This window comes from Dama dama, chromosome 6 (genome assembly GCF_033118175.1).
Source record: "Dama dama isolate Ldn47 chromosome 6, ASM3311817v1, whole genome shotgun sequence".
NCBI classification, from domain to species: domain Eukaryota; kingdom Metazoa; phylum Chordata; class Mammalia; order Artiodactyla; family Cervidae; genus Dama; species Dama dama.
In genome coordinates, this window is record NC_083686.1 from 638,772 (window position 1) to 664,336 (window position 25,565).

At 65.2% G+C, this 25,565-nt stretch overlaps 1 protein-coding gene across 4 annotated transcripts; it reads right to left on the reverse strand.

Moving 5' to 3' along the window:
• Positions 1–756: 756 nt before the first annotated feature.
• On the reverse strand, positions 757–24,184 carry CTBP1 (C-terminal binding protein 1). 4 transcript variants are annotated; one of them, XM_061145332.1, is made up of 10 exons: positions 24,059–24,184; positions 16,737–16,929; positions 15,452–15,606; positions 7,479–7,623; positions 5,969–6,175; positions 4,186–4,400; positions 3,127–3,257; positions 2,446–2,573; positions 1,808–1,925; positions 757–1,635 (listed from the first exon to the last, which is right to left on the reverse strand). In XM_061145332.1, the coding sequence occupies exons 2-10, from the start codon at positions 16,741–16,743 to the stop codon at positions 1,452–1,454; spliced, it is 1,290 nt and encodes a 429-aa protein (XP_061001315.1). In that variant the 5' UTR covers positions 16,744–16,929; positions 24,059–24,184; the 3' UTR covers positions 757–1,451. The 4 variants fall into 4 exon arrangements, with proteins under 4 accessions (XP_061001315.1, XP_061001312.1, XP_061001314.1 ...); XM_061145329.1 differs by having other exon boundaries at positions 757–1,638; XM_061145331.1 differs by lacking the exon at positions 24,059–24,184 and adding an exon at positions 22,194–22,211 and having other exon boundaries at positions 757–1,638.
• Positions 24,185–25,565: the final 1,381 nt, after the last annotated feature.

The following is a 25,565-nucleotide window of genomic DNA, read 5'->3' on the forward strand; positions in this document are numbered from 1 at the left end:
TGTTTGCTCAGGATATAGGGGTCACCCACTTTGAGAATGTTTTTTAATTTCTTAGAAAGTTATAGAGCAATTCAGATCTTTTACTTTGTGTTGGTTTAGCAAGTGTTCTCTCTTAAATTTGCATCAGAAAGTTTTCATCACATTCTCTGTGATTTGATTGACATTGGGAACTGCTTAGCAACCTCCTCTTGAGTCCTGGTCCTAATTGTAGCTGTCTTATTCTCTTCCTTTATCTGAAGGTAACAATTTTACTAATTTAAAGAACCAACTGTTGAATTGCTTGATACTGTGTTTGATTAATTCCAAATTTATATTTATTTTGTACATCCACCTATGACTTAAAACCTTAGCTTTCATAGTTTTCTAGTTAAGATACAAATAAACATATCTTTATTCCAGCCTTTATATTATTTTCTAAAATTCACACTAAGTTGCTCGGTTTTCCCCTAAGCCGCTGCTCCAGCAGCTCGCAGTTACCTCAGGTGCTCCCCGCTTGTGTACCTTGCACTTCCACCGTCGCTCAGGACCCCGAGTGGGAGGGGGAGGCACTGAACACAGAGCAGTGAGGACCCCCAGGTTCCAGTAAGGACACAAAGGTCAAGCGGCTCTGGAAGCAAAAGGAAGCAGAGCCCAGCATGGACCACCCCAGAGCTGCCCGTCCAGCTCCGAGGCCACCCCCGCTGGCCGAGAAGAGGACTGACCCCGCCAGTGTCCCCGTGAGACAAAGCCGCTGAAACAGAGGCTGGGCGTGCCGGCTCTTTCTGGGACTTTTATTTCTTTAAAATAATTCATACAAATGGTTACGGTCACAAACATGATTTTAACCAAAATATTGCTAGCCTACCACATCAGCAGGACGGCACCGCGGGCCGGGCGCCGCACCCGCGCCAGAGAGGCCGCGCGCTCCACCCGCTGCCTCGCGATGCCGTCTTCGTTGGAAACAAGGGGTTCATGCCAAAGTTAGGAAAGACAGCCTTGGTTCTGTTTTTCTAAATTATTCTAAAAATAAGACAAGCAGGTAGAAAAAACAATGCACTGTGTGGCGTAAAAAGAAAAACGGGAAGGATTCATTGTCCTGAGAAGTTTGCCAACTGCCTGTCTGGGGCGCTCCGCACGCAGGAGGAACGGCCGGGAGCAGCGCCGCGGCCGCCCCGGCTCTCCTGCCGACAGCTGAGCAAACACACCTGTGATGTTCTAGAGACTGTACACAGACGAGGACATTCGGGGAGAGTGAACTACTAACTTCTGCTGCTGAACGAGGACGCGGAGGACGCGGAGGACTCGGGGAGCGGCCGGCCCTCGGGACGGGACAACTACAGTCGACGCGGGCAGCGGCGCCAGCTCAACCCTGGCGCCCGGCCCGTCTCCGGAGACCCGGCCACCGCAGGCACCGCGCCGCACACGCCTGTCCAGGGCTTGGCTGGCGCCCCGGCTGCAGAGCTCCGGCCCGGCTACAACTGGTCGCTCGCGTGGTCTCTATCCGCCTCGGGCTTGACGGTTTGGCCGGGAGAAGGGGCATGGGGAGGATGGGAGACGGGAGGCAGGCCGTGGGACAGGGACATCGCGCTGGGGACGATGCCCTCCACGGCGGCCGGGATGCCGCTGGGCGCCACGCCCACCACGCCCGGGGGGTACCTGCTGGGGGAAGAGGCGGAGCGTGAGCCCGGGGGGCGCCCCGTCCAGCCCCGCCCCGCTCCATACGGCCGAGACCCAGGACGGCGCCCCGTCCACCACCCCGAAGGCTGCCGGCCGCTCCGGCGCGCGTGCCCCAGCCGCCCATGGCCAGGGGGCCCAGAGCCCCGCTTGCCTGTAGGCGGCCCCGTTGAGCTCGGGGTGCACCACGGCGGGGTCCACGCTGGCCCAGTGGGTGGCGGCTGCAAGGTGGTCCTTGTTGACGCAGTTCTTCAGGCTGTCAGGGATCCGGCCTGGGAAATGCGGGGAGCAAAGGATGGGGCCTGTGTCCCGCAGCCACCAGGACCCAGGGGGGCTCTGACGGGGACGGGGCCGCCCCCACGGGCGCACGGCCCTCAGGCAGAGTGGGCCCCGCCTGTCAGGCAGGGTCCCCCTCGAAGCTCATGGACCCCCAGCCTCGGGCGGGCGACCTCAGCTCACTGGTGCCTGCTCAGACCGGACGTTTCAGAGCTGACGGGCCCACCCAGGACGCTCACACACACGGCAGACCTCCTCAAAGGCGGGCAGAAAGACACATGAGCCCCAGGACCGCGAAGGAGCATCACAGACGCGACGCCAAGAGGCCCTGCGTTCAGGGTCTGCAGCGTGGGAACGTCAGGCCCTGGTGGCTCTCGTCTCCTTCCGCGCTCCCCCCACCCCCGTGCCCCGCCCCCACGGCCCCGCCCACAGACAGACGTGGCCCCCTGCAAGAGCCTGGGGCTGCCCCGACTCCCAAGTCCCACACCCTGCCGGAGGCGGCCCCGACCCGCCCACCTGTGATGGCTCTCCGGATCTCCCTGGCCGCCTCCTCACGCATCTCGATGGAGGCCTGCTCGCTGTACCAGGCCGCATGCGGGGTGCAGATCAGGTTGGGCGCGTCCTTCAAGGGGCCCTGGCTAAAGCTGCACAGAGGTCAGAGGCTAAAGGTCAGAGCCTGATCTTGGCTGGAGCCCACCCCTCCCTCAATCTGTCAGATCTGCTCAGGCCCTCCCTGACCGCAGTGGGGAGGGTCTCAACTGGGGACACGCCCAGCCCCCTGCAGGTGACTGAGCTCTCAGACCTGGACCCCTGAACACCCCTGCAGGCTCCAGGAGTGAGGACCCCCCCGGGCCCTGCTGCCCGACAGCCTCTCGGCCAGGTCGTCTACACACAGCCACCTGGGGGCCTGCGGCCTCGGACACTTGGCAGGGGGCCCTGGTCTCAGCCCTCCCCCTCCCCCAGATGCAAGACCCCGGGCTGTCCTGGCCGGCACAGCTGAGCTCCCCTCCTGCTGAGACCTGGCTTGGCCCTGGAGGAAGGTCTACCCTAAGCCAACCTCAGGCTGCGCAAAGGCAGGGCCGGGAAACTATGTGTGGGCATCGCCCCCCCCCCCCCCCCCAGGCCAGACACAGGCTAGCGCCGGGCACGAGCAGGGCGGGCACCATGCCAGGGGCCCCAGGAGTCGGCGGGAGGCACCTGAAGGGCTCCGACTCGTGCACGTCCAGGGCCGCGCCGCGGATCCGCCCCTCCTTCAGGGCCTGGGCCAGTGCCTTCTCGTCCACCAGGCCACCCCGGGCCGTGTTCACCAGGAAGGCCCCTTGTCTCATCTGGGAAGAACAGACGGTGGACCTGAAGGCGCCCCCTCGCTGGTTCTGGGAAGGAGGCTCCCCCTGCTCCAGATGGGGCATTCCCTGTGACCCTGATTTCACCCCAAGGCAGCCCCCCCCCCTCCCCACTTCAAGGGGCTCAGGAGGCCGTCCATGGGCACAGGGCTCTTCCCTGGCAGGCTCCTGTCTGTTCTGTTCAGGCCTCACTTGGTTCTCACGGATTGCTCGGCCTGACCAACTCCCTGACCCCCAGAGGCCAGCCCAGCACGTGGGAACGGTGTCCAGTCTCACCCTCCACAGGGCCGGGGGCCTGGGGCAGACAACAGTCAGGGTTCCACGTGTGCACACAAGAATGTGCATGCACTCCCATGCGCACACATGTGCACACACAGAAGTATATGTAACCACATGTGCATGTGTCCACATACATGTGTAAAAGTCACTCAGTCGTGTCTGACTCTGTGTGACCCCGTGGACTATAGAGTCCATGGAATTCTCCAGACCAGAATACTGGAGTCGGTAGCCTTTCCCTTCTCCAGGGGATCTTTCCAACCTAGGGACCAGGTCACCCGCACTGCAGGCAGATTCTTTACCATCTGAGCCACGAGGGAAGCCCAACCGTACGTGCGTGTGTATGAATATATGTGTGGATAGACACAAATGCAAAGCGCGACTGCACACGCTTAGAAACATGTATACACAGACATCTATACAACCATGTGCACACACATGTCTATACAACGCATGTGCACACACGTGGAGGGCCACCGTCATCCAAACTTGCCCACACACAGATGTGTGCACTGCACGTGCTCACAACACAGAGGCCTGTGTACACACTGCCACTTGAAAGGCCCGGACCCGGGAGGGGCCCGTGCAGGGTTAGGCCGGCCCTGCCCCGCCCCGCCCTGCCCCCCGCGGTGCAGACCTGCTTGACTGTGAAGTCGTTGATGAGGTGGTGGTTGTGCTCGTTGAGGCCGCAGTGCAGGGTCACACAGTCGCTGTGGAAGAGCAGGTCCTGCAGCGTGCTGACCCGCTGCAGCCCCAGCGCCCGCTCCGTGCCGTCCGCCAGGTAGGGGTCGTAGAAGAGCACATTGAAGCCGAAGGCCTTAGCCCGCAGCGCCACGGCCTGCCCCACGCGCCCTGGGGGGAGAGGGCGTCACCCGGGCTCCTGCTCAGAGGCCAGGCAGCGGGCGCGTGGGGAACGAGGCTTCAGGGAGAAGGGCCGGGGCCTGGGGAGCACGGGAGCCCAGCGGACCTGCCACAGGCAGCACCGCGGGGGCTGGAGCAGCCTCTCACTCTGCGGGCAGGCAACGTGGCCAGGAGCCCCAGCTCGGCCACTTCACTGAGGCACCCGGCTCCTCAAACCCAGGGAAGCCCAAAGAGGACTTCCATTTTTATGAACAAACGTGGAAAGTGGAATTGTGTGTCTGGCAGCTGCCACTGCACAGCTCCTGGGTCCCCGGGAGCTGCACGCAGCGCCTCAGGGTGGAGCCACCACGGCTGCGACCCTGGCCTCTGCAAGTGACACGGGTACCAGAGATCCCTGCTTCAGCTCACGCCCCCGGGGCCACCGCTCTGCTTTCAGGCCGAGGGAACCGGAACACAGGCTCTGGGGGTCCCGAGAGGGGCGCAGGGAGGGCAGGAGCAGACGGTCAGGTCCGCGGCCCCCAGGGCAGCTCTGACAGTCTCCAAGGACGACCAGGAGCCTGTGAGGATGTGGCCTCCAGGGCCTGACCACCCCGCGGTGTCTGCACCAACACAGCCTAGACAGGATGTGGCCCCAAACCCACTGGCCAGAGACACCCAGCCGCCCCACCCTCCCGGCACCCCTTCCTCCTCCTCCATCAATCACGCCGAGTGGACCCACCGGTCCCACCCCGGCTGGTTCCAGGCACAGGGGCCCCGTTGCTGGGTGCAGGGTGCTCGCGTGGCTATGGGGCTCTGACCAGCCCTGGTGTCTGTATGAGCAGTCCAGCAGGACAGCAAGTCACATCAGGAGTGGGACATCCCCACGTCCTCAGACTTCGTGGTCCTGACCTGAGCTAACGCAGGTATGTCTCTGCCCTGCAGCTCCCCACGGCTGCACAGGCGGGGCCTCTGCCATGGAGAACCCTGGGGATCACAGATGGGGGCACAGGAGCTATGCCCCCAGGCAGGACAGGCCACTCTGTCCACACTCGCCCTCCCCCGCTTCCCCAACCCCCGAGGCCCGCCCCACCCCAGCACCTCTGACCCCAACACCTCTCTGCTCCCTGGTTTGCTACCTGAGCCCAGGGCGCCGGCCTGCAGGGCACGAGAGCCAGCGAGGGAGACAGCGAGCAGCCTCCCTCCACCCCGGGCAGGACTAAGGGCAGCCGCCTCAACCCACCTGACAGTCCTGAGCTTTTGGGAGCGTGGATGCCCACAAGCCACTCACGACACCACCCACAGGGCACACATGACCTCTCCCAGAGCACTGTGACCCCGCCCACGGGGCACACGTGACCCCGCCCACAGGGCACATGACCCCGCCCACAGGGCACGTGTGACCCTAAGGGCACTTAACACCCGGGAGGGCATGTGGCCCCGCGTGCTGTTCCTGGGGCAGCTAAGAGACCCGGCCACCCAGTGCTGCTCCCTGCCTGGACAGACATCCCAGGTGGGGGACCCGCCAACAGCCCAGCCGGCCTCTTGGTCCACAGGCCCCTGCAGGGCGGAAGCCAGCGCACCTAGTCCGATGACGCCCAGGGTCTCCCCGCGGATCCTGGCGGCTCCGGAGGCCACCTCCCGGATCTGCTCGACACTCTGGACGCGCGTGCCCTCCCGCAGCGCCTGGTGCAGCCACGTGGTCCTGCGGTACAGGTTGAGGATGTGGCACATGGTGGAGTCGGCGGTCTCCTCCACAGACGCGGCCGGCACATTGCAGACGGCGATGCCTGGAGATGCAAGACACACAGGGCCATCACTGGGATGGTCCTGGGCGTCGCCGGGGGCAGCCCCAGGGACATGTCCTGGCCTAGAGGCCAGATCAAGGCAGGTACCTGCCCCTGCCCTGGGGGAAGGCTGCCCATGGGTCCAGCAGGCAGACAAGGTGGGGATGACAGAGGCCAGGGTGGCGGGTTGCCCGCCTGGACCACAGGCCACTGGACCTTCCTGGAATGGGTCTCAACCAGGCCACTCCGCCCCAAGCAGCGGCCTCCCCGCCCCTTCAGCACAAGGGAGGACGGGGTGGGGGGTCCGCGGGAGACTGAGCAAGAAGAGCTGGAGTCCCCATCAGACTCGGAGGCAAGGCGGCCGGCCACCCAACAGACAGGAGGCCCCGCAGGGCTTTGGAGGGGAGGACCACCCAGCACAGCCCAGACGTCCCTGGGTGAAGGACAGAGCCCCGGGTGGTGAAATCGAGAGGCACAGGGGCCCAGCTCCGTCAGCAAGCATGAGGCCCAGGGACACGCTGGTTCAGAAAGCACCTGGACTGCCAGGCAACAGTGGGGTGGACACTGCCAGATACAGTGCGTGGACGCCGCGTGGGGACAGGAGATACTGCGCGGGGTGGACACTGGGGTGACAGAGCTCCACAGGCACAGGCAGGGTGAACCCTGAGAGGCAAGGCCGCTGACAATGCAAGCGGTTCTCACTCTGCAGGTCTGAGCTGTCAGTGACCAGGTGACGTGGCTGAGTGAGTCCTAACCTCCCGCAAGGCGGTGACCAACACAAAGGAAAAGGAGAGGCCTGAGCATCACAGCAGGCAGGAAACTCCCCAACAGAGCCCAAGTAAGTCTGTTTTCACAGGTGTGAGACACACATGTGCTCGAGGGTGTGTGCACACAAGCACAGGCACCCCCCATACGCACACCAGTGTGTACACACTCCCATGTGTCCTGAGTCGCAACATACACTTCCTTTCCCGGCCCGTCTCGTGAACAAGGACATGAGAACCCTGACACAAACGTGTCGGATGCCCCTGGACGGAGGCCCCTGCCTGGGTCCCCGGGGGTACCGCAGGAGGGCAGGCGCGCTGCCCGAGGCCCGGGCCTCCTGAGGGACAGTGCCGCCAGCCCGCACCTGCCTGAGGGGAGCTGGCATGGGGCCCACACGTGGACAGCCGCGTGGACGCCAGCCCCAGGCCCTAAGCCCCCTCCGCGTGGGCAGGCGCTGAGAATCAACGGACGGGACCGAAAGCAGCGAGGCCGTGCCTGGGGCAGCAGGCAGGGATGTGGGGGAGGGTCCCCAGCGGCCTACCTAGGTCCCCGGCCGACTTGATGTCAATGTTGTCAAAGCCGCTGCCGATGCGCACGATTATCCGCAGGGCCTTGAACTTCTCCAGGTCCTCCCTGGTCAGCGTGATGGTGTGGTACATCAGCGCGCCCACGGCCTCATTCAGGACCTGCAAGGGAAGCGTGGTGACCGGCACTGCCCCGAGCAGCCTGCGCCCCGTGAGCGCAGCAGGCTGTCCAGGTGGGAGGCGGCCCAGTCCCCGTGTGAGCCCCTGCCGTGACCCGAGGGTGACGGCGACCCAGCAGACACGCCAAAGACATCTGCCGGGTCTACAGAGGGGACAGGGCTCTCCTGACTGACAGGGAGGTGGGGAGGGGGCTGCCCTCTCCCTGGGCACCGGATGCTGCAACAGATGGAAAACGAGGGCACTGGGAGGACCCGAGACCCCCAGCACCCCCGATGGAGAGGGAAGCCATGCCGCCACGCACGACCTGCTCCCCGAAGAGCAGCCACCGCGGGGACCCCCAGGCAGTGGCCCCCAGTCCCCAGGCAGTGAACACGCAGCAGTGAGCACAGCACCCTTTCATGCCGGGACGGGCGGACGTGGCCCCCCCTCGCTCTCACTGTACGGGCTGCTCCCCCCAGAAGGGTCGGGGGCGTCGAGGGCGGGCACAGGTTTCATGTGCGCTCGGCCAAGAGGCTGGCCTGGCCAGCGCAGACCCCGTGAGGGGCCTGAAAGCTCGGTCTCTGTGTGTTGTGGAGCGTCGCCCCATCCAAGGGCACTCAGGATGCTTGCAGGGAGAACGTGTGCATCTCAGCAGGGCCGCCCCAGGTGAAACCCATGTAAGCAGGTAGCTGCCAGGGTCTCCTAAGAGCCTGGTGCACAGACCTCCCCACCCGTGGGGTTTGCCCGTGGCTGCAGCCCATGCAAAGCCCCTACCTGCGTGCATGCACGGCCCCACCCACCCTGCCGCTGCTGCTAGCACCAGGCCACCAGCGAGACATGTCTGGCTGGGGTTGGGGCCACAGCCCAGAGCCCGGGACGAGGGTCTGCTCCGGATATGCTCACAACAGCCAGGGACCCAAGGGCGGGGCCCTGGAGCTGGGCCACCTGGAGCCAACGCATCACGGACTCCAGGACCTGCCGCAGCTGGGGACCTGGTCTATCCCTCCCTAACGGGCCGGTACAATCCACGACTCAGAGGCCATGGGGAACCCGTGGGACTGTCGGCCGCCCGCCCCTCTCTGGACCGAGTGTCCTGTGCTGACCTGGGCTCCCCCGTGGGGTGGAGGCTGCTGGACTCCCGGGGCTGCACAGGGCTGAGGCAGCAGCTGGCCCATGGCAGATGCAGCTAGCGTGGGGTCCAGGTGCTGAGGGGGGACCCCAGGCAGGAGCCAGCAGCCTCTCAGACAGGCAACAGCCCTGGGCTCATCTCTCCTATGATCACAGGGCCCCCCAGAATGCAGTTTCCTTGAGGCTGGTGTGGCCCTCCTTCCCATTCTACTGGCCAACGGGGCCCAGAAGACACCCCTCAGGGGGAGAAAGGTCCAAGGCAGAGACGGCCATCAGCAGGGCAGAGGGCCAGGGGCCTGGTCCTGCAGGGAGCAGACAGGTGCCGCCAGACTAGCTCAGGCCCTCCCTGCTCAGAGGACCCAGGGAGCCCAGCCCCGGGACACGAATGGGCCAACGGGACCACGCCGAGTCCTGACAGCTGCCCCAGCCTCCTAGGAGGGGGTCAGACGCAGGCCTGGTGAGCACGGCATGAGGCAGTGGGCGGGCATCAGAGGCAGAGGGGTTGGGGACATGTGGGGTGGGCAGGGGCATGGGGTAGGGCATGCGGCCGGGGCGGGATAGGTGGCGAGGGGGCGGGCTCAGCCGGCAGGTCCCCGGGAAGGCCCCTCCGGCTGCCCTGCGCCATGTGGCCAGCCTGTGAGGAGGCCCCAGGGCTGAGCGCGAGCTATGTTTGGACAGAGGTCAGTGCCCACTGTAGGCAGGTGGATGCTGGAACCGGAGAGGCAGACACATGGCTGCCAGCGTCAGGAGGGGAGGCCCCGCGTGAAGCCTGGTCTGGCCTGGACAGCGGGACGCATGTGGCCCACAGCTGAGACAGGGGTGTGTGTCGGGGGGTGGGCTGAGGCAGGCGGGGTGGGAAGGGGCCCTTGAGCGTCCTGGGCTGCGAGGCAGCAGGCATGGTCCGGGGCTGTCTGGAAGGTTCTAAAGTTGGGAGACCGTGCAGCTCCCCATGTGTCCACTCGTCTCCCTGAGGTGACAGGTGGCTCCCCGCAAACCTCTTCGGGCTCTGGTCCTGCTGTTACCGCCCGGGCACGTCCGCCCATCAGTACCACCCACCCAGCACCTGGCGATCCCAACGTCACGTGTGCTGCGTGAGGCACACGCCGATGGGCACCATGATTTTAGCTTTAACTTTAGACAGCATATTAAAAAGCCGAGACATTAGTTTGCCGACAAAGGTGCATCTAGTCAAGGCTATGGTTTTCCCAGTAGTCATGTATGGATGTGAGAGTTGGACTATAAAGAAAGCTGAGTGCAGAAGAAGTGATGCTTTTGAACTGTGGTGTTGGAGAAGACTCTTGAGAGTTCTTGGACTGCAAGGGGATACAACTAGGCAACCCTAAAGGAAATCAGTCCTGGGTGTTCACTGGAAGGACTGATGTTGAAGCTGAAGCTCCAATACTTTGGCCACCTGATGCGAAGAGCTGACTCATTGGAAAAGACCCTGATGCTGGGAAAGATTGAAGGTGGGAGAAGGGGACGACAGAGGATGAGATGGTTGAATGGCATCACCGACTCAATGGACATGGGTTTGGGTACACTCTGGGACTTGGTGACGGGCAGGGAGGCCTGGCGTGCTGCAGTCCATGCGGTCACAGAGAGTCGCACACGACTGAGCGACTGAACTGAACTGAACTTCTGGTGTGGCTCACCCACATACGGTTCTGGGTTAATCCCTTTTTCCACGCCTGGTCCTTTTTCTACCGAGCATCCCTGGAACCAGTCCTAGGTGCAGCGTTCTCAGGAGGGAGCCTGGACGCCTCCCAGGGCAGCCCCACAGTGCACCAACCTCAGGGCGAGCCCACCGCAGGGCCACTGCACCCCATCCAGGCCCTGGGCCCCGCACCTGTTGGTTCCTTGTGACCCTTTTCCTGGTTGCAAAGTGGCCACAACACTCCCGGGTATGCCCTCGACCTCCCAGGGTCCACTCCCACCAACCTCCACCTGCTGTGTGACCAGCTCGTCACCGACTCAATGTCAAATCCACAGGGGCTAACAGGCCTGCCTGGCCAGGCACTGGGAGCAGCGGGGCCCGAAGGCTGCTCACCAGGCACCAGCCCAGAAGTGGGCCATGGCATGGCTGGGGGGCTAGGCATCTCCTCACCTCGAGGCTCCCCTCCTAGCATCTCACACGCACACACGTGTGTACATGCACACATATGGACACCTGCACGCAGACACACATACACAGACATCTTGCCCACAGAAACACAAGCATACACATGTGTGTATACACAGACGCACGCGCACACAGACGCGCACACACATACGGACACCTGCACGCAGAAACACATATGCACGCACACAGAGACACGCGCACATGTGCACACACGCACACATACGGACGCCTGCACAGAGACACACACACACAGATGCACACAGACACACACACACAGATGCACGCAGACACACGTACAGACACCTGCCCACAGAAACACATGCATACACACATGTACAGAGGCACACATATGGACGCCTGCACACAGAGACACGTGCACAGACGCGTGCACATAGACACATGCACAGAGACATGCACGCACACACGTGTGCACAAACCCTCAGTGAGGCTCAGGGCTGACTCCCAGATGGCCCCAGGGGTTTCCGGACGACAGCCTAGGTGGAAGGACGGTGGGCTGAAGGCTGCAGCCCAGATTCTCGGGGGCCTGCCGGAGCACCACCAGATGAGCACGAGGGGAGCTGCCCCGGTGTCCGTGAGCCCCCAGGGTGGGGACGGGTCACCTGCTCCTGCAGGCTGCTGGGCTTTGTCCACACCCCTCTGTTGCCTACTCTCCGCTGGGACTGTCTCATTCCTGCCCGCTGAGGGGTCTGTTTGCTGCTAATCCCGCAGTGTGTGCACTGCGGCATCCCTCCATCACCCCCCTTTCTTCCCTGTTCTGTGTGATTTGTTTTGTGGGGAGACTGCTGGACTGCCTCACAGCCAGACGGCCCCTCCTTTCCACATGTGACCTGCAGAGCGGCCGCACTTGGTTTTGGCTGGGGTGGGGAGGGGGATGGCCCCTGTGGACACGCCTCTCACTCCCAGGTGTGGCGCATGCACGGGGCGCTAACCAGCCTCCCTCAGGTCCCCGAGCAGGGCCCCCACCGGCACAGCTTGCTCTGAGTTTCCCTGCACTTTAAGTCCTGCCTCACGCAGCCTCGGCACGTCCGTGCTGGGACTCCGCTGACCAGGTCCCCACTGGAGCCCTGTGACCCTCCCCCCCCCCCGCCCCCCGGCCGAGCACGCCTGTCTTTCCCAGCTGGCCCAGCCCTCAACAGGACCCGAGGCCTCCTTCTTCCATGGCCACCTCCACCTCATGGGGGCCTGACTTTCCCCTAAGAGCTTCAGAGGGAGCGGCCAAGGGGCGAGACGCCCCTTCAGGGTCCGTGTGCCAGGGAGGGGGGAGCAATCCCAGCTGAAACCGTTCTCCCAGGATCAGCACACCCGCCTGGGGCCACTTTCGTTCTCGTCCCCCACCCTGGCGCTGGTGAAGCCTGAACCCTGAACCAGGGCCTCCGGGGGCCCCTGACACTTGTCCTGGGCTCATGGTGGGAACATGGGAGCCTCCATTCAGCTCTGAAGTTTCTCTCACGTTGTGGTGAGAATGTCCAACATCCAACCAGCTATAAAGACAAGCTGGTGTTTCCCCAGTGCCTTGCAGCCAGGTGGTCTAGGGACCCCGTCAGCTCCATAGCCATCGGGGTCCTGGACTTCTGTCTTGCTGCCCTGCTGTTCCCAGGCTCCCCGTAGCTTCCCCTCAAGGTCTGGGTGGCTGCCCAGCCTCCAGCTGTCACATCTGGCTGCTGCTGGGCTGTGCTCAACTCTGCGGCCCCTGCACTGTGGCCTGCCAGGCTCCTCTGTCCACGGGACCTCGCAGACAAGAGCACTGGAGTGAGTGGCCGCTCCTTTCTCCAGGGGATCTCCCCGACCCAGGCATCAGACCAGCGTCACCCGTGGCTGTGTTGGCAGCTGCCACCCAGGCCGGCAGGAAGAGGAACGGTGGCTCTGCACACGCAGGCTGCAGCCCCCGGCAGGACTGCGGCACCCGGGCACCCCCGGCTCAAAGTGGGGGGCAGAAACGGGAGCCCCCGAGGGCGGCTGCACAGGGCCTGGCGCCCCGGGCAGTCTGCGTCTCTCCATGTTCCTCATTGCTTCCACCTTCCCTCTGGGCTTCCCAGGACGACGTCTTCCAAGCTTCCTGCTAAAATGTAAATCTCTCGCTCCTGTATTTAGTTTCCAAGAGCTCCTCTGGCTCTCCTGGGGCTCGTTTCTCGCTGTGCCCTGCGCACTGTAGTCAGGCGTCCCTCAGGCTTAAGGGCACGTCACATGGTCCTAACATCTCTTCTGTCTGAAGCAGAAGGTTCTGTTCCCCGGACACTTCTTCCACCTCTTCTCGGACAAGCGAGGCCTTGGCGTGGCTTCTGTGGGTTTCAGGATGTAGAGGGCTGGTTGGTGGGGGTTGCCGCCTGCCTGGAGGGGCTGGGGGGTGGGCAGAGCTCGCTGTGGAGCTGAGGGCCCTGCCCCTGCCCAGGGGCCTAGTGAGTAGCTTATCTGGGTTTTATAGTAACTGGTTGAAATAGTTTTGGTAACTTACAATTTTAGAAGACACGTTTTATCTTAGGTTTCCAATTCATTGGCAAAACTTGCTTTAACACTGCTCACAGTTTTAGGTTTGATGGGGTGATTCACTCTCCGCTGTGCTGGGTCTCTGCTGCTGTGTGTGGGCTCTCTCTGGTGGCAGCGAACAGGCTGCTCTCCGGGAGTGGTGCGCGGGCTCCCACGCACGTGGGACCTTCCCAAACCAGGGGCTGAACCTGTGTCCCCCGTACTGGCAGGCAGATCTTAACCACTGGACCACCAGGGAAGAGCTGCTTATGATTTTTTAAAACTTCTACCTGTATTATCTCTTTTTTATCTCTATTGGTTTTTCTAAACATATCTTTTCAGTGTGAAACAGCGTAAGACTCACAGGAAGCTGCCCACGGGTCACTTTCTATCGGAGGAGCCGCCGCCTCCACGCAGGACTGCCGTCGCCACAGAGAGAACACCCTCCCGTCAGCACGTGAACCCGGCACCTCGGCCTCCCAGTCACGGAGGCAGGCCAGGGTGATGACTAGCCGCCCCTGCCGGCCAAAGCCAGCGCCCGGCTCGCTCTTCCTTCTCCTGGCCGAGTGGGCACCACGGGCCCGGGGCCCTGGGCTGAAGGCAGCCCAGCTCCCTCTGGTTCCAGCCACGAGGCACAAAGCCAGCCGCTGGGGGCTCTCGGGCAGGTCCGTGTGGACATGGGGCTTGCTTCTCGAGGAGACAGACCAGCTGTTGGCCCGCCAGGCAGGCGGCCCGGGCCTGCTCTGCTTGGGGGCCCACCCACCTGAGCTCCGGGGGCCGCCGCCCCCTCTCACCTGATGTCCGCCACCCTGTCAGCTCTGTTCCTGGCCTGTCTCGGCCCTGGGTCCCTGAGGTTCCCACAGAAGCTGGCTCCCGCCTCGGGCCCTCACCCGGAGCCCCTGCCCACGGCTGGCCGCCTTCCCAGCCACGGCTGCCCAGGTGGCCGGCAAGTCTGCTCTCTCTCACGTCAGCACTGCTGTTTCAGCTCTAGATCTTCCCCACACCTCTTCTGCTCTCGGCCCCTCCTGACTGCTGAGGCTCGGTCTCCACATCGTGGCTGTGGCAGCAACCACCCCACTGGCCTCGCGGGGTCCCTATCCTGACTCTGTCTCTGCTTTCACTCAGGTTTTTTTTTAATTCACTCAGTTGTGTCTGATTCTTTGCAACCCTATGGACTGCGGCCTCTATCCATGGGATTCTCCAGTCAAGAATACTGGAGTGGGTTGCCATTCCCTTCTCCAGGGGATCTTTCTGACCCAGGGATTGACCCTGGGCCTCCTGCGCTGTGGGCGGACGCTTTACTGTCTGAGCTGGATGCCCTCGCTCAGTTCTTTCCTCCCCTGCGGCCCAGTAATCTTCGTCTGTGTGCTGGGCATCGCACTAGCCCGTGATCTGCACGATGACTGGGGCCCAGGCTGACGGCCTCTCCCCATAGAGAACCATCCTCTTCCTCCTGCCAGCCTCCCAAGCACAGGGTGGGGGCCTCTATCATCCACGTTCAAGGCTTGCTGTGGGTGGTCCAGGCCAGATGTGGACACGTGAGAGCAGGTCTGGTTCCAGCACAGCCTTTCTCCAGTAGCCCAGCCCAGAGCCGGGATCCAGCAGGGCTCCATGTTCGCTGGCCCATGAGGTGCCAAAGCCACCCAGCCTCTCAGCAGCCACTTCCAGCCCAACAGGTGTCCCGGCCTGGCAGGCGCGGGCTGAGCACCGCCTGTTCTCCCTGCAGCATCTGGGCCTCTCCCAACCCTGTGGGCTCTCCAGCTTCCTCAACTGACTCAGGGGAAAGGCGGTTCTGAAGTCTGGTCGGCTGTGACTATAGACAGAAACCAGATTAACGTACTCCCATCCCGGGGAGCCTGGAGCTTCCAGGACTCGACTCGTGAGAGTTGCAACCACACGGCACAGATCAGGGCGTCCCGGCGACCACCGCCACTGTCATCAGTGTGGGGTGGGGGGGAGACCCCACCCCCTGCCAGCACCGCCCACCGCAGCTGAGCCCCAGGGGCCACTTTCTGGGGAAGAACTGTTTACAACGGAGACGTCCCCTCGCCTCCTGACAGGCCGGGAGGTGCCTGCTCCCCGCCCGCCTGCCTGCCGTACCTTCTCATGGATCTCCTGCGTGGACTGCGCGTCACAAAAGGCCACCGTGGCCACGTCCTTCAGGATGGGCATCTCCACCGTGCAGTCCCGGCCGTCCAGCAGCGCCACCAGGGGCCGGGGGTGCATGGGCCCATTCATGATCGGAGGTCGGACGCCTGCAACGACAGTGCCAGACGCTCAGCTCCCTGCTGGGACCTCAGCCCACCCACCTCAGACATGATGCAGCCCATCCCGAGGACTTCCAGTTCTGTGCAACCAGCCACTGGAATCTTTGTCAAAAATAAACTAAAAGCCAGGGGTGGTTGCTACAGCTCACTGCCACCTGAGGGGCTGCTGACGGCGGTGACGCCCCCACCGCAAATCAGGGCCCCAGGGAACAGAGCCCCAGGCCCCCTGCACTCCAGCCAGCGTCAGACACGCAGGCTGGACCGTGGCGTCTCGCGGGCACGCCTCATGTTTCTCTTTCAGCCCAGGCTGCAGCGTCACTGCCCCGAACCCGAGAGGGACTCAGCCGGCTGCAGCCAGAACCACCTCTGCCCGCAGGTCTGAAAAGCAGGAAACAGCAAAAGCAGCAGAGCGTTAAGACGCGGGAAAGCAGCCTGAGCGCCTCCCCTCCCGAAACAAGCCTGGGAACGGCTGTCAGAAACTCCCTCCTTCCGCCTGAGGCCCAGGCAGACACGCGAGGCGGCCGCTTCCACGGCCCACGTCGGACCCCAACCCCGCACCCCCAGCAGAGCGCCAGGCCCCTCCGTCTGCAGGGGACACAGTCACCACAGCCCTGGTCTCTCCAGCTCCCCTGGACAACAGAACGTCTGAGGAACATCACTCACGACGGATGACACACGCCCACCAACAGCCGCGCTCAGCTTCAACTTCGCAAACCCCGACCTACGCAGCCCCGAGAACCATGCCCTAGGGTCCAGGGGCCTCTTAGCCAGAAGGCGCTGGCGGAGCCTTGAGTGAACCAGCTGGCAGGGCACGCAGACGGGAGCCCTGCCAGAGGACACCAATCGGGGAGCACGCGGACGGGAGCCCCGCCAGAGGACACGGCCCGGCAGGGCCGGGGTGGCAGTGACCCCCGGCCACAGCGAGTCTGCGGGCAAGCCCCGAGAAGCCTGCTCCCTCCTGCAGCCTGGCCGGCACCTCCCCCGGGGCCCTCACCAGAAGCAAAGCCCAAGGCCAAGGTGAGGGCCCCTGGGGCGTCCCTGGCCTGACCCCACGCACTCGGTGACTGGGGGCGGCTCCTCCTCCTTGGGCAGCCTCACGTTCCCGAGCCCGAACCAACCTGCCATCTCTCAGTATGGGCGCGGCTCCCACGACCATGAATTCAACGGCTCAAAGCGGCTGTCTTCAGAATCCCCTGGCAGGACCGTGGCCTGTCACTGCGTCCTCATCCCACGTCTTTAATTGTCTCGAACCAAAGCGCCTAGGCGCCCGTCCACGGTGACCACCGAAGCCTGCACCGGGTCAAAGTCTGACTAAAAATCAAACACAAGAGACACGTTAAGCACTCCTGAGACCCAACTGGACCCCCGAGCCTGGTCCCTGCGGCCTCGACCCGCGGCACCAGGCAGCCCCTGGCCTGGGAGCCACCCGCCGGCCACGGCCAGGACTCAGAGGCTAGAGGCTCACCCTGAAGGTCGCATCCACAAGCCCGGGACCCCCCCGGACGTCACCCTGTGCGTGAGCTGGGAGGGGTGGAGGGTGGACGGCTCAGGGAGGTCTGTGGCCAGTTCTGGAAGCTTCTGTCTCATGGGGCCCATCGCTTCCTGGGCCTGGGATGGGGCAAGCAGACTGGGCTTCCATGGAGATTGCTGGGGAGAGCCCCCGGGGTGCATACCCCGACCTGGACACCCCCCTCACAGCTGGAGGTGGGGGCTCCCCGGGCCAGTGTGCACATCGGCCCCCTTGGGTAGTGTCCTGCGGCCGGGGCTGGATTCAGGCGCGGCCTTCCCCAAACAGCTCCAGGGGGCAAGACGCCCCTGCCCAAGGGGCATGGCCAGGCCATGATGGGGCCTGCATGCGGGTCACACACCATCGGGGATGTGGGCTGAGGATCAGGGGATGGGGGTGAGCGTAGACCGCCCAGCCCCTGCCCCACTGTCTCAGGGTGAGGCCACCCCCAGCATGGGGTGGACCGTAGGCGCCCATCCCCCTCACACCAGCCACCAGCAAAGGCCCTTCCTGATCCGGCCCCTCCCAACAAGTTCTGGCCAGCCGGCCAGGCCACGAACCCAGGCCTTCTCACCCTGCCCCAGGCTGTACAGCTGTAGCGGGCCACATGAGGCCAGCCCCACAGGCTCCAGGCCCCGCGGACAGTGACGTCCAGAGGCCCCCCACCCCCACCTCCCATCTGCGCACAGCCCTTCCGAGGGCAGGACGACCAGTCACGACCCACACCTTGGGTGTGCCCGAGTCCTTCCTGATCCAGCCCCTCCCAAGAAGTCCTGGCCAGCCGGCCAGGCCATGAACCCACGACGTGGCGCAGGGGCCACCCACTGTCAACAGCCCCTCCGTCGGCAGCCTGCCCCCCTCCGGGCCCACCACTTGACGGGTGTCCAGCAGCCAAGCCGCTCCCATCACCAGCTCCCGTGTGGCCTGGGGGTCACCCCCACGTGGCCGCATGGATTGAAGCCCCCCTGCACCTGGGTCCTGCGTGCCACCTGCCACATGCCCACAAGTGGGGGTCACGATGCCTTGGGTCCAGGTCCCATCCCTGCATAGTGGACGGCAGCCCCATTGTGAAAGGACTCGGTGCCCCAGGGCCGTGCTACCTGAGCCTGAGACACACGCTGGCTTCCCCTCACATAGAGCAGCCGCGCTCCTCTCTGAAACCACAAAACACGGGAAATCGGTGTTTCCGTGGTGCAAACGGCGATGCTCCTCTGCCTTAACTTCACTCCGTGAAAACTGTCCTCAATCAGCTGTCAGACAGCAGGTGTCCCCCCAGTACCACAGACACGGCCCCGGACAGGACACTACCCCAAAGAACCACTGCAACCTCACCGCCAGCCCCCAGGCCTCCGGGCCTCAGCCTCTCAGGAGGTGCTCGGGGACAGGGACGGGTGGGGGGGTGCCCAGCCAGGTGGCAAGCTGCCTGCCAGGGATGCTGGCCCCCCTTGGGGTCTCCCAGGCTCAGCAGAGCTGCCTTGGGGCCTCAGCTTCACGCCCAATGATGGTATCACAACCAGGGGCAGGGGGTGTTCTGCCGGCTGTGATGGCCCCCTGCCCCACCCCGTGCTCCGACAGGCAGGGCCGGGAGAGGGCACTCAGGACACTCAGCCAGCCAGACTGCAGGGACAGCACGGGGCAGACACAGCGGTCACCTCCGCACGGCTGAGTCGGGCCAGCCTGTGTGCTGCCTCTGCCCACAGAGACCCGCGTGTGCAGGTGGTGGGACTCCAGGGGGGTTACAGCCAGCTGTCTGCCAGGAGGCTTCCCCCAGCCTCCTCCCTAAACCCCAGAGAAACCAGGAAGTGGGGGGTGCCCAATGGGCCTACACGGTCACTCGTGGGCCCCCAGTCACCTGCATCCCACCCACCGAGGGCCGGGCTCCGCCCCTCAAGCGAGGCCCCACGCGGTGCTCTTCTGGCCCTGCTGCGGCAGCCAGGACCCTGGGCTCTTGTGCCCACCGCCAGCCCACCCGCCGTGAAAACGGCCTCAAAAGGAAGCCCTGCTGTGCTGAGCAGCCTGAAGGGGCTGGCACGTCCCTCCCCGCGGGGCAGGGGTGTCCACCCACTGTGGGCTCGGGCGCCAATCTGGACAGGCGGAGAGCCCCGGGCAGAGCTAAGGCCCAACGCAGACCGGAGGCGCCCTCCGGCGGGCACTGCAGGTGGACCACGCAAGTCTGCTCCGTGCTGGCCCCAGGACCCTGTGGGCAGGATGGCAGCTTTCAGCGGCCGAAACTTGGGGATTCAACGGTCCAATCGAGCTGGAAATAATGCAAGACCATGGTCGAGAAAAACTTCCAGGCTAGCGCTGGGCACGCTCGTGGGGTGAAAACGCTAAGCCCCACCTGGTTTCCAGAAACAGGCAAACAGCACCCATAAGTGACCTCAGTGCTCAGGATACTGACGGGACAGCCCAACACAGGGCCGCAGGGACAGGCTGGGGGTCGCAGTCAAGCCCGGGGCAGACCAGCAGTTAGCCTCAGGGCCCCCCAGTCACCCCGCCCTGTGCACCCCGCCAGGAGCCCCCTGGCCTCCGGGGAAACGGCGCCCTTTTAAAGAGGATGGAGAACACCTGCAGGGAGCGAAGCCAGCAGGCATGGCCCCGCGCGTGGCACCAAGACACGTCCCACACCCCCTGTGGGTGCAGGGCTGTCCTGCCAGGCCCCCGACCCCACCCTGACTGGACGAGTCTCAGGGGCTCCTGCTCTCAGCCCGCCCATCTCAGGAGAGCCACGGGGGTCTGCGCCCCTCCCTGCCAGGGGAGCAGGGGTAGGAGTGACACTCAGGGGAAGGGGTCATGGCCAGAGGTCCCCCACCCTGCAGATTCCAGACACACCTGCCCCTCACCCTCTCCAGAAACTGGGCCCTGTCTGGAGGTGGGATGCACAGCTGGCTCCTTGCAAAGAAACTCTGGGGACAGAGGCGATGGGGACGCCCCATGTCCCCTGGGTGACTCCAGTGACCGTGGGGAAGGGCCATCTGGGTGGCAGGCGGCTGACAGCCAGGGCACCTGCCAAGGCAGAGGCTCTGTCCCCTCAGTGGCGGGGCAGCCGAGGGGCAGGCGGGTCACCTCATGACAGCCCCGGGTTCCCAGGTACCCACACGCCGTCCTGGTCAGCCCCAGACCCAGGGCCCTGGGTACAGGGCCCAGCCCCCTCCCCCTCACTCCCTGCACCTGCTGACCGCGGAGGTGCTGTGGGCGCTCGGGGTGGGTGTGCCCGGGGGGAGGGGTGGGGGCAGGGAGACAGGCACACCTGCTGGGGGGAGGGGCCGCACCTGCTGGAGGGGGAGGGGCCGCACCTGCTGGGCTGCAGCCTCCCCACTAGACTTCGCTCTCCTTTTCCTCCCAGTCTCACCTCTCCCCCCAGCCTCCCTGGTCCCCTCCTGCCCTCTCTGGTTTTGCTCAGGGATGGGCGCAGGTGCCAGCTGATCTTTGGGGCCCTGAGAGCAGGACACAGGCTCTGCCGGGCTGGGCTGCTGGGGGCACTCGGTAAGCACGTGGGGAGGGAGGGACTTCTGATGACCAGCCTGACGCAGGGACGGCACTGGCCCCGCGGCAGAGGACAGAGGACAGGCGCGCGGGCGGCGTGGCCACGGGAGCCAGGAGCCGATCCCGGGGGCAGTGCCCGGTGCGCACGCCTGCATCCAGCGGCACGGTGAGGGGCAGGGGACGCAGCGGCCGGTGAGAGAGGAAGCCGCCCGAGAGCCAGACACGGCCCTGAGCTCCCCCGGCTCCCAGGCAAATGCTGGGAGAGGGTGATGACTGAACCCGCGGGGCCGAGGGGATGTCCACATCAGCCGCTGCCTAGCTCGGGCCCAACAGGACGGAGGGCACTGTTGAAGGCCCAGCAGACAGCCACCTTGACACCCCTCCCAGACCCTGGGACAGGCAGATGGTGCCCTGGAGCGACACCACATAGCAGCAAAAGGGGATGCAGGAATGGAAGGGACCAGAGGGGATGGCAGGGGACTCAGGCTGTGACTTGACAGCCATGCTGAGGGGCGATGCCGACAGCGGGGAGCTGTGTGGGGGACAGACACCCTGCACCGTCTCGCGCTCATTCCTGCCTGGCTCCACACGCTGGTCTCGCGGCGCCCCGCTGGACGGCCACTCTGCCCCGCCCCACCCCAGCCACCACGCCCTGAGCTGCGTCCTTGGGCACAGTCCCCAGGGTGCGGCTGCTCTAGGAGGGATCACGGCTGTGGCTGGCAGACTCCGGGATCACCGGAGTCGCTGAGCCTCCAGACTGATCACAGCACATCCCTGCATCTGCAGGACGCCTAGGGTTCCTGAGAACCCGGCCCTAGGCCTCACCGCTCCCACAGCACCAGGTCAGGGTCGCGGGCTGGCTCACACCTCCTGGTGCAGTGCTACCGAGCACTGCAAAGTAAACACACCCACAGCTCACCACGAAACAGCCCCTGCTTCCTCTCCAGCCCCAGGAACTGCCTCCTCAAACTCAAGCTCCAAACTCTGTAGCCACGAACAGGGTCCCTGGTCCCAAGTCCAGTCCGCCGGCCATCTCCCTGGCCCCGCGCCCTCCACGCTCCACCAGGCCTCCGGCCTGCACACTGTGGCTCCCTGGTCACCGCAGTCCCATGCCCACGCCTCAGCAGCAGGAAATGCAAACGTCGCTGCCCCTGGCACCTCCCCATCCTCCTCTGCGAAGCCGGCCCATCGGTCAGGGCGTGCCCTTTGGTGGACCATCAGCTACAGCTCTGACACACCGAGGCCCCCGGCCCGCCCGTTGCTGTCTGCGCGCCAGCAGCAGCCAGGCCTTCTCCAGCCCACCCCCACCGCCAGCACAGCTGTCTGGGCAGGGCTCTGGCGATACCGACAGGCCGAGCCCCTGCAGCCAAGGTCAGGGGGCCCCCCAGGCACGCAGGGCTTCACAGCACCCGCAGCAGGACCACCTGCCAGAGTCAGCTTCACACCACAGTGTCCTCTCAACTCCTCAGAAACCAAAAGGTGCACATGTGCCAGATAAAAGCCATGATAAGAGGCATGAGTGCGTCACGAAGACTCTTCCCCACGCGAGTTCACCTCTTCCACCACCTTCCCCCGTGCCCACCTGTGTGCAAGTGTCCTGCTACCTTCAAGCTGCTCACAGTCCCAGGAAGAACTTCATCCACATCAAAGAACACGGGGTGGGGGGGGGCAGGTTCATTGTGATGCAAACCGTGACTCCGAAGGTCACCTTCCTGCCTTCCAGAGAGACAGTGCTGCACTCCAGAGACCCTGACCCTGAGCCTTGCCCCCTGCCCTCTGCCCCCCCAGGCCCTAGCACCCTCCCCGTCCCCCGCCCTGCCCCTCCATCTGACAGGTGGCACCCGCTCAGTCACGTGACCCCACTTCTCACGCTCCATCCCCACTGTACAGCCATGACACAGGAGCGCCAGGAGTCCACGACTGTGCACCGGTCAGGGGCTCAGCGCACGTGCCCTGAGGGCCAGGCCAGTGCTCCTGCCCGCTGCGGCCACTCGTCCAGAGGCTCAGGGATGCTGACCCACAGGGCACCCCGAGCGTCCACACTGCTGGAGACAGGCTTTCTCCTGAGTATCTGTCTCTGCATACACACACGTGAGACGGGGTGGGGGGAGGGGGTCCCGGAGAGGGAGAAGGTGCCCGCATGGGATAGGACCTGCAGATCCCACTCTGGACCCCTCATGTGCAGACCCAACTGTCCAGTCATGCAGAGAAGCAGGAGGGGTGGTATCACTCCTCAGGGCGGACTCGGAAGAAAACCAATCCCATCGCACGTCCCGACAGCGAGCCTGTCCTAACCAACCACAAAGAAGATCATCACCGGAAAGGAGGCTGCCCGCCAAGCTCCCCGGCTCAGAGGCTGCCCGCCACAGGCCGCCTTCCCGGCAAGCCCAGGGCCGACGGGCCCCTAGGCGGGCAGGAACCGGCCAGAGGGAGCCCTGCCCGGACCCGCGGCTTCTCCTGCGTCCACAGACCTCGCAGGCCGGAGCCCGGTCTGCGGGCTCCCGGGGGCAGGGCGGGGGCGCGGGAAGCCGCGGGGGCGGCCCCTCCGCTGCCGACCGGACGCGCCCCCACCGCGAGGGGACCCCGGCCGGGAGAGCTAGGCCTGCTCGGGGGGCGCGACAGGTGGACACGGCCCGGCCCGACGGGGGCGGAGCGCGGCGGCCAGCAAAGCACCACCGCGGGCCGTCCCCCGGTCGCAGGCTCGGGGCGCCGCCGGGGCACGGAGGGTGCCTGCCCCCCACACTTGACAAAGCAAGGGGGGACAGGGTGAGACGGACGCGGCCACAACCATCCGGTCACGGACGGACAGGGGCCCGGGGCGGGTGTCACCTCCGCGGGTGACCGGCACGGCGCCCCCCGCCGCCTCATCAAGTCAGACGTTTCAACAGCGGGTCCGCATCGCCCACGGGCGCAGAGCCCCGGACGGCCCGGCCCTAGAGGACGAGGGGCCACCGGCGCGCCCGGCCTCCCTGCGGAGCCCCGCTGGCAGGAACCCCGCCAGCCGGGACCACAAGGCGGACAGACCAACAGGGCCCGCGCCTTGGGCGCGGAGTCCCAGCCGCGACGGTCCTGAGGGCCCCGCACCCCTTTGTGTCACCTGCGCGGGCGGGCGGGGCGGTGGCGCACGCGCACTCGCCCACAGCAGCACGCGCACGCGCACGGCACCCCTGACCCCGGCCCCGCCCCCCCGGACGCCGGCGCGCACACGCACGCAGCAGCACGCGCACGCGCACGGCGGCACCGCCGGGCGGAGCGGCGGCCAACTCGCACGCAGCAGCCTGCGCATGCGCACGGCGCCCCCCGCGGCCCCGGCCCCCGGCGCGCGGACGCCGGCGCGCACGCGCACTCGCACACAAAGCCGGCGCCCGCGCCCGCCCCGCCCGCCCCCGCGGCCCCGCCCCGCCCCGCCCCGCCCCCGCGGCCGGAAATGCGCGCGCGCGGCCTTACCGAGCGGCAGGCCCTTGTTGAGCAAGTGCGAGCTGCCCATGGAAAGGCGCGGGCGGCCGCGGGCCCCGACCAGTCCGGCGCGCTCCGCCGCGAGCCCGGCGCGTGGCGCGGCCTGGGCGCCGTCCGCCGCTCCGCCCGCTCGCCTGCGCCCGGGCGCCGCCGTGCCGAGCCGCCGCGCCGCGCCAGCAGCCGCTCCACCGGGCGGGGACAGGGCGCGCGCGCGGGCGGGGCTTCCGGCGCGGCGGCCTCCTGTTTCCAGGCGCGGGCGCCGCGCAGACCACGCGGGCGGCTGCAGGCCGCGCCCGCCCGCCCCGCCCGCCCCCCGGACCCGGCTCCTCGCCCCGCCCAGCCGGCCGCACCTGCCGGCCTCCCCGCGGCCTCCGCCCGCGCGCACTCATGCCGCGGCCCCCCGGCCTGGAGCCCGCTGAGCCCCTCGTGCACCCTCCCTCGTGTTTCCATCCCGCACCCACACGCCGGCCGCCGAGCGAGCGGCGCCTGCGAACCAGGGGTTTAAGGGTCCTTTGGGCTCCTTGCGGCCACGAGGTCGGGGGAGGCAGCGGAGCCGCCCCCGGAGGGTTCCTCTGAGATAACTGGCCCTTGTGCTTGAGATCCAGGGGCCAATGAGGGCAGAGGCCTGGGCGGGGCGGCTTCCCCGAGACCGGGGCGGTGGAGGTGGTCCCTGGAAGCGGCCAGGTGTGTGGCCGAAGTGGATGTAAATCCGACCTCCCCCACCCCCCCCACCCCCAGCCCCAGCGAGCGACCTGTGCTTCGTTCCAGAACTCCCGAGGGGGCCTGGCACTCGAGGGTCAGCAGGGCTCTCCAGGGTGGGAGGTCGCCAGGCCCCAAGGTCAAGGTGCTCTGGACATGGGCAAGGACCGAGGCTGACCCTGGGAGACCGTGATGCCTAGGGCAGGGGTGTCCTGGCAGTGAGAATGCTGTCAGGTGGCCTTGAGGACGGGCAGTGCCACTGTCTTCAGAGGTAACGGGCACACTGAAAAGGGCAGCAGTGGGCTGGTGAACCGCGAGGAGCCAGCCTGAAATCCACTGGCTCTGCATCCTCCAAATCCACAAGCCAGGGAGAAAGTGTGGGTGGGTTTGATAAACGATGATAGGAGAACTGGGTGTCTATCCACAAAACAGATGCTTTTAAACTCGCACTTGGTACTCACCTGTGAGATTATCTCCGACATTGGATTAATTAGAACATTTAGGGAAAATGAGAAAACAGAATTAAGTGAAATTCAACAAGTCTCTGAGAGAACTTTCCTGAACACAGACACAAAACCACTCACAAGGGAAAGCCCGGAACCCCAGACCTGAGCACATGTCTGGCCCGCACACCCCTCTCCTTCTCTCAGTTAACCAGGGATGGGGCCCCTGAGGCGACTCCTCCAGCCTCTCCTGTCTGAGATCAAGGTTCTCCTTCTGTCCCCGGCCGCCAGCCTGGGGTCACCTGCCCCTCTCCAGCCTAGCAAGCTGCACAGTGAGCGTGAGAACAGAAATCAGA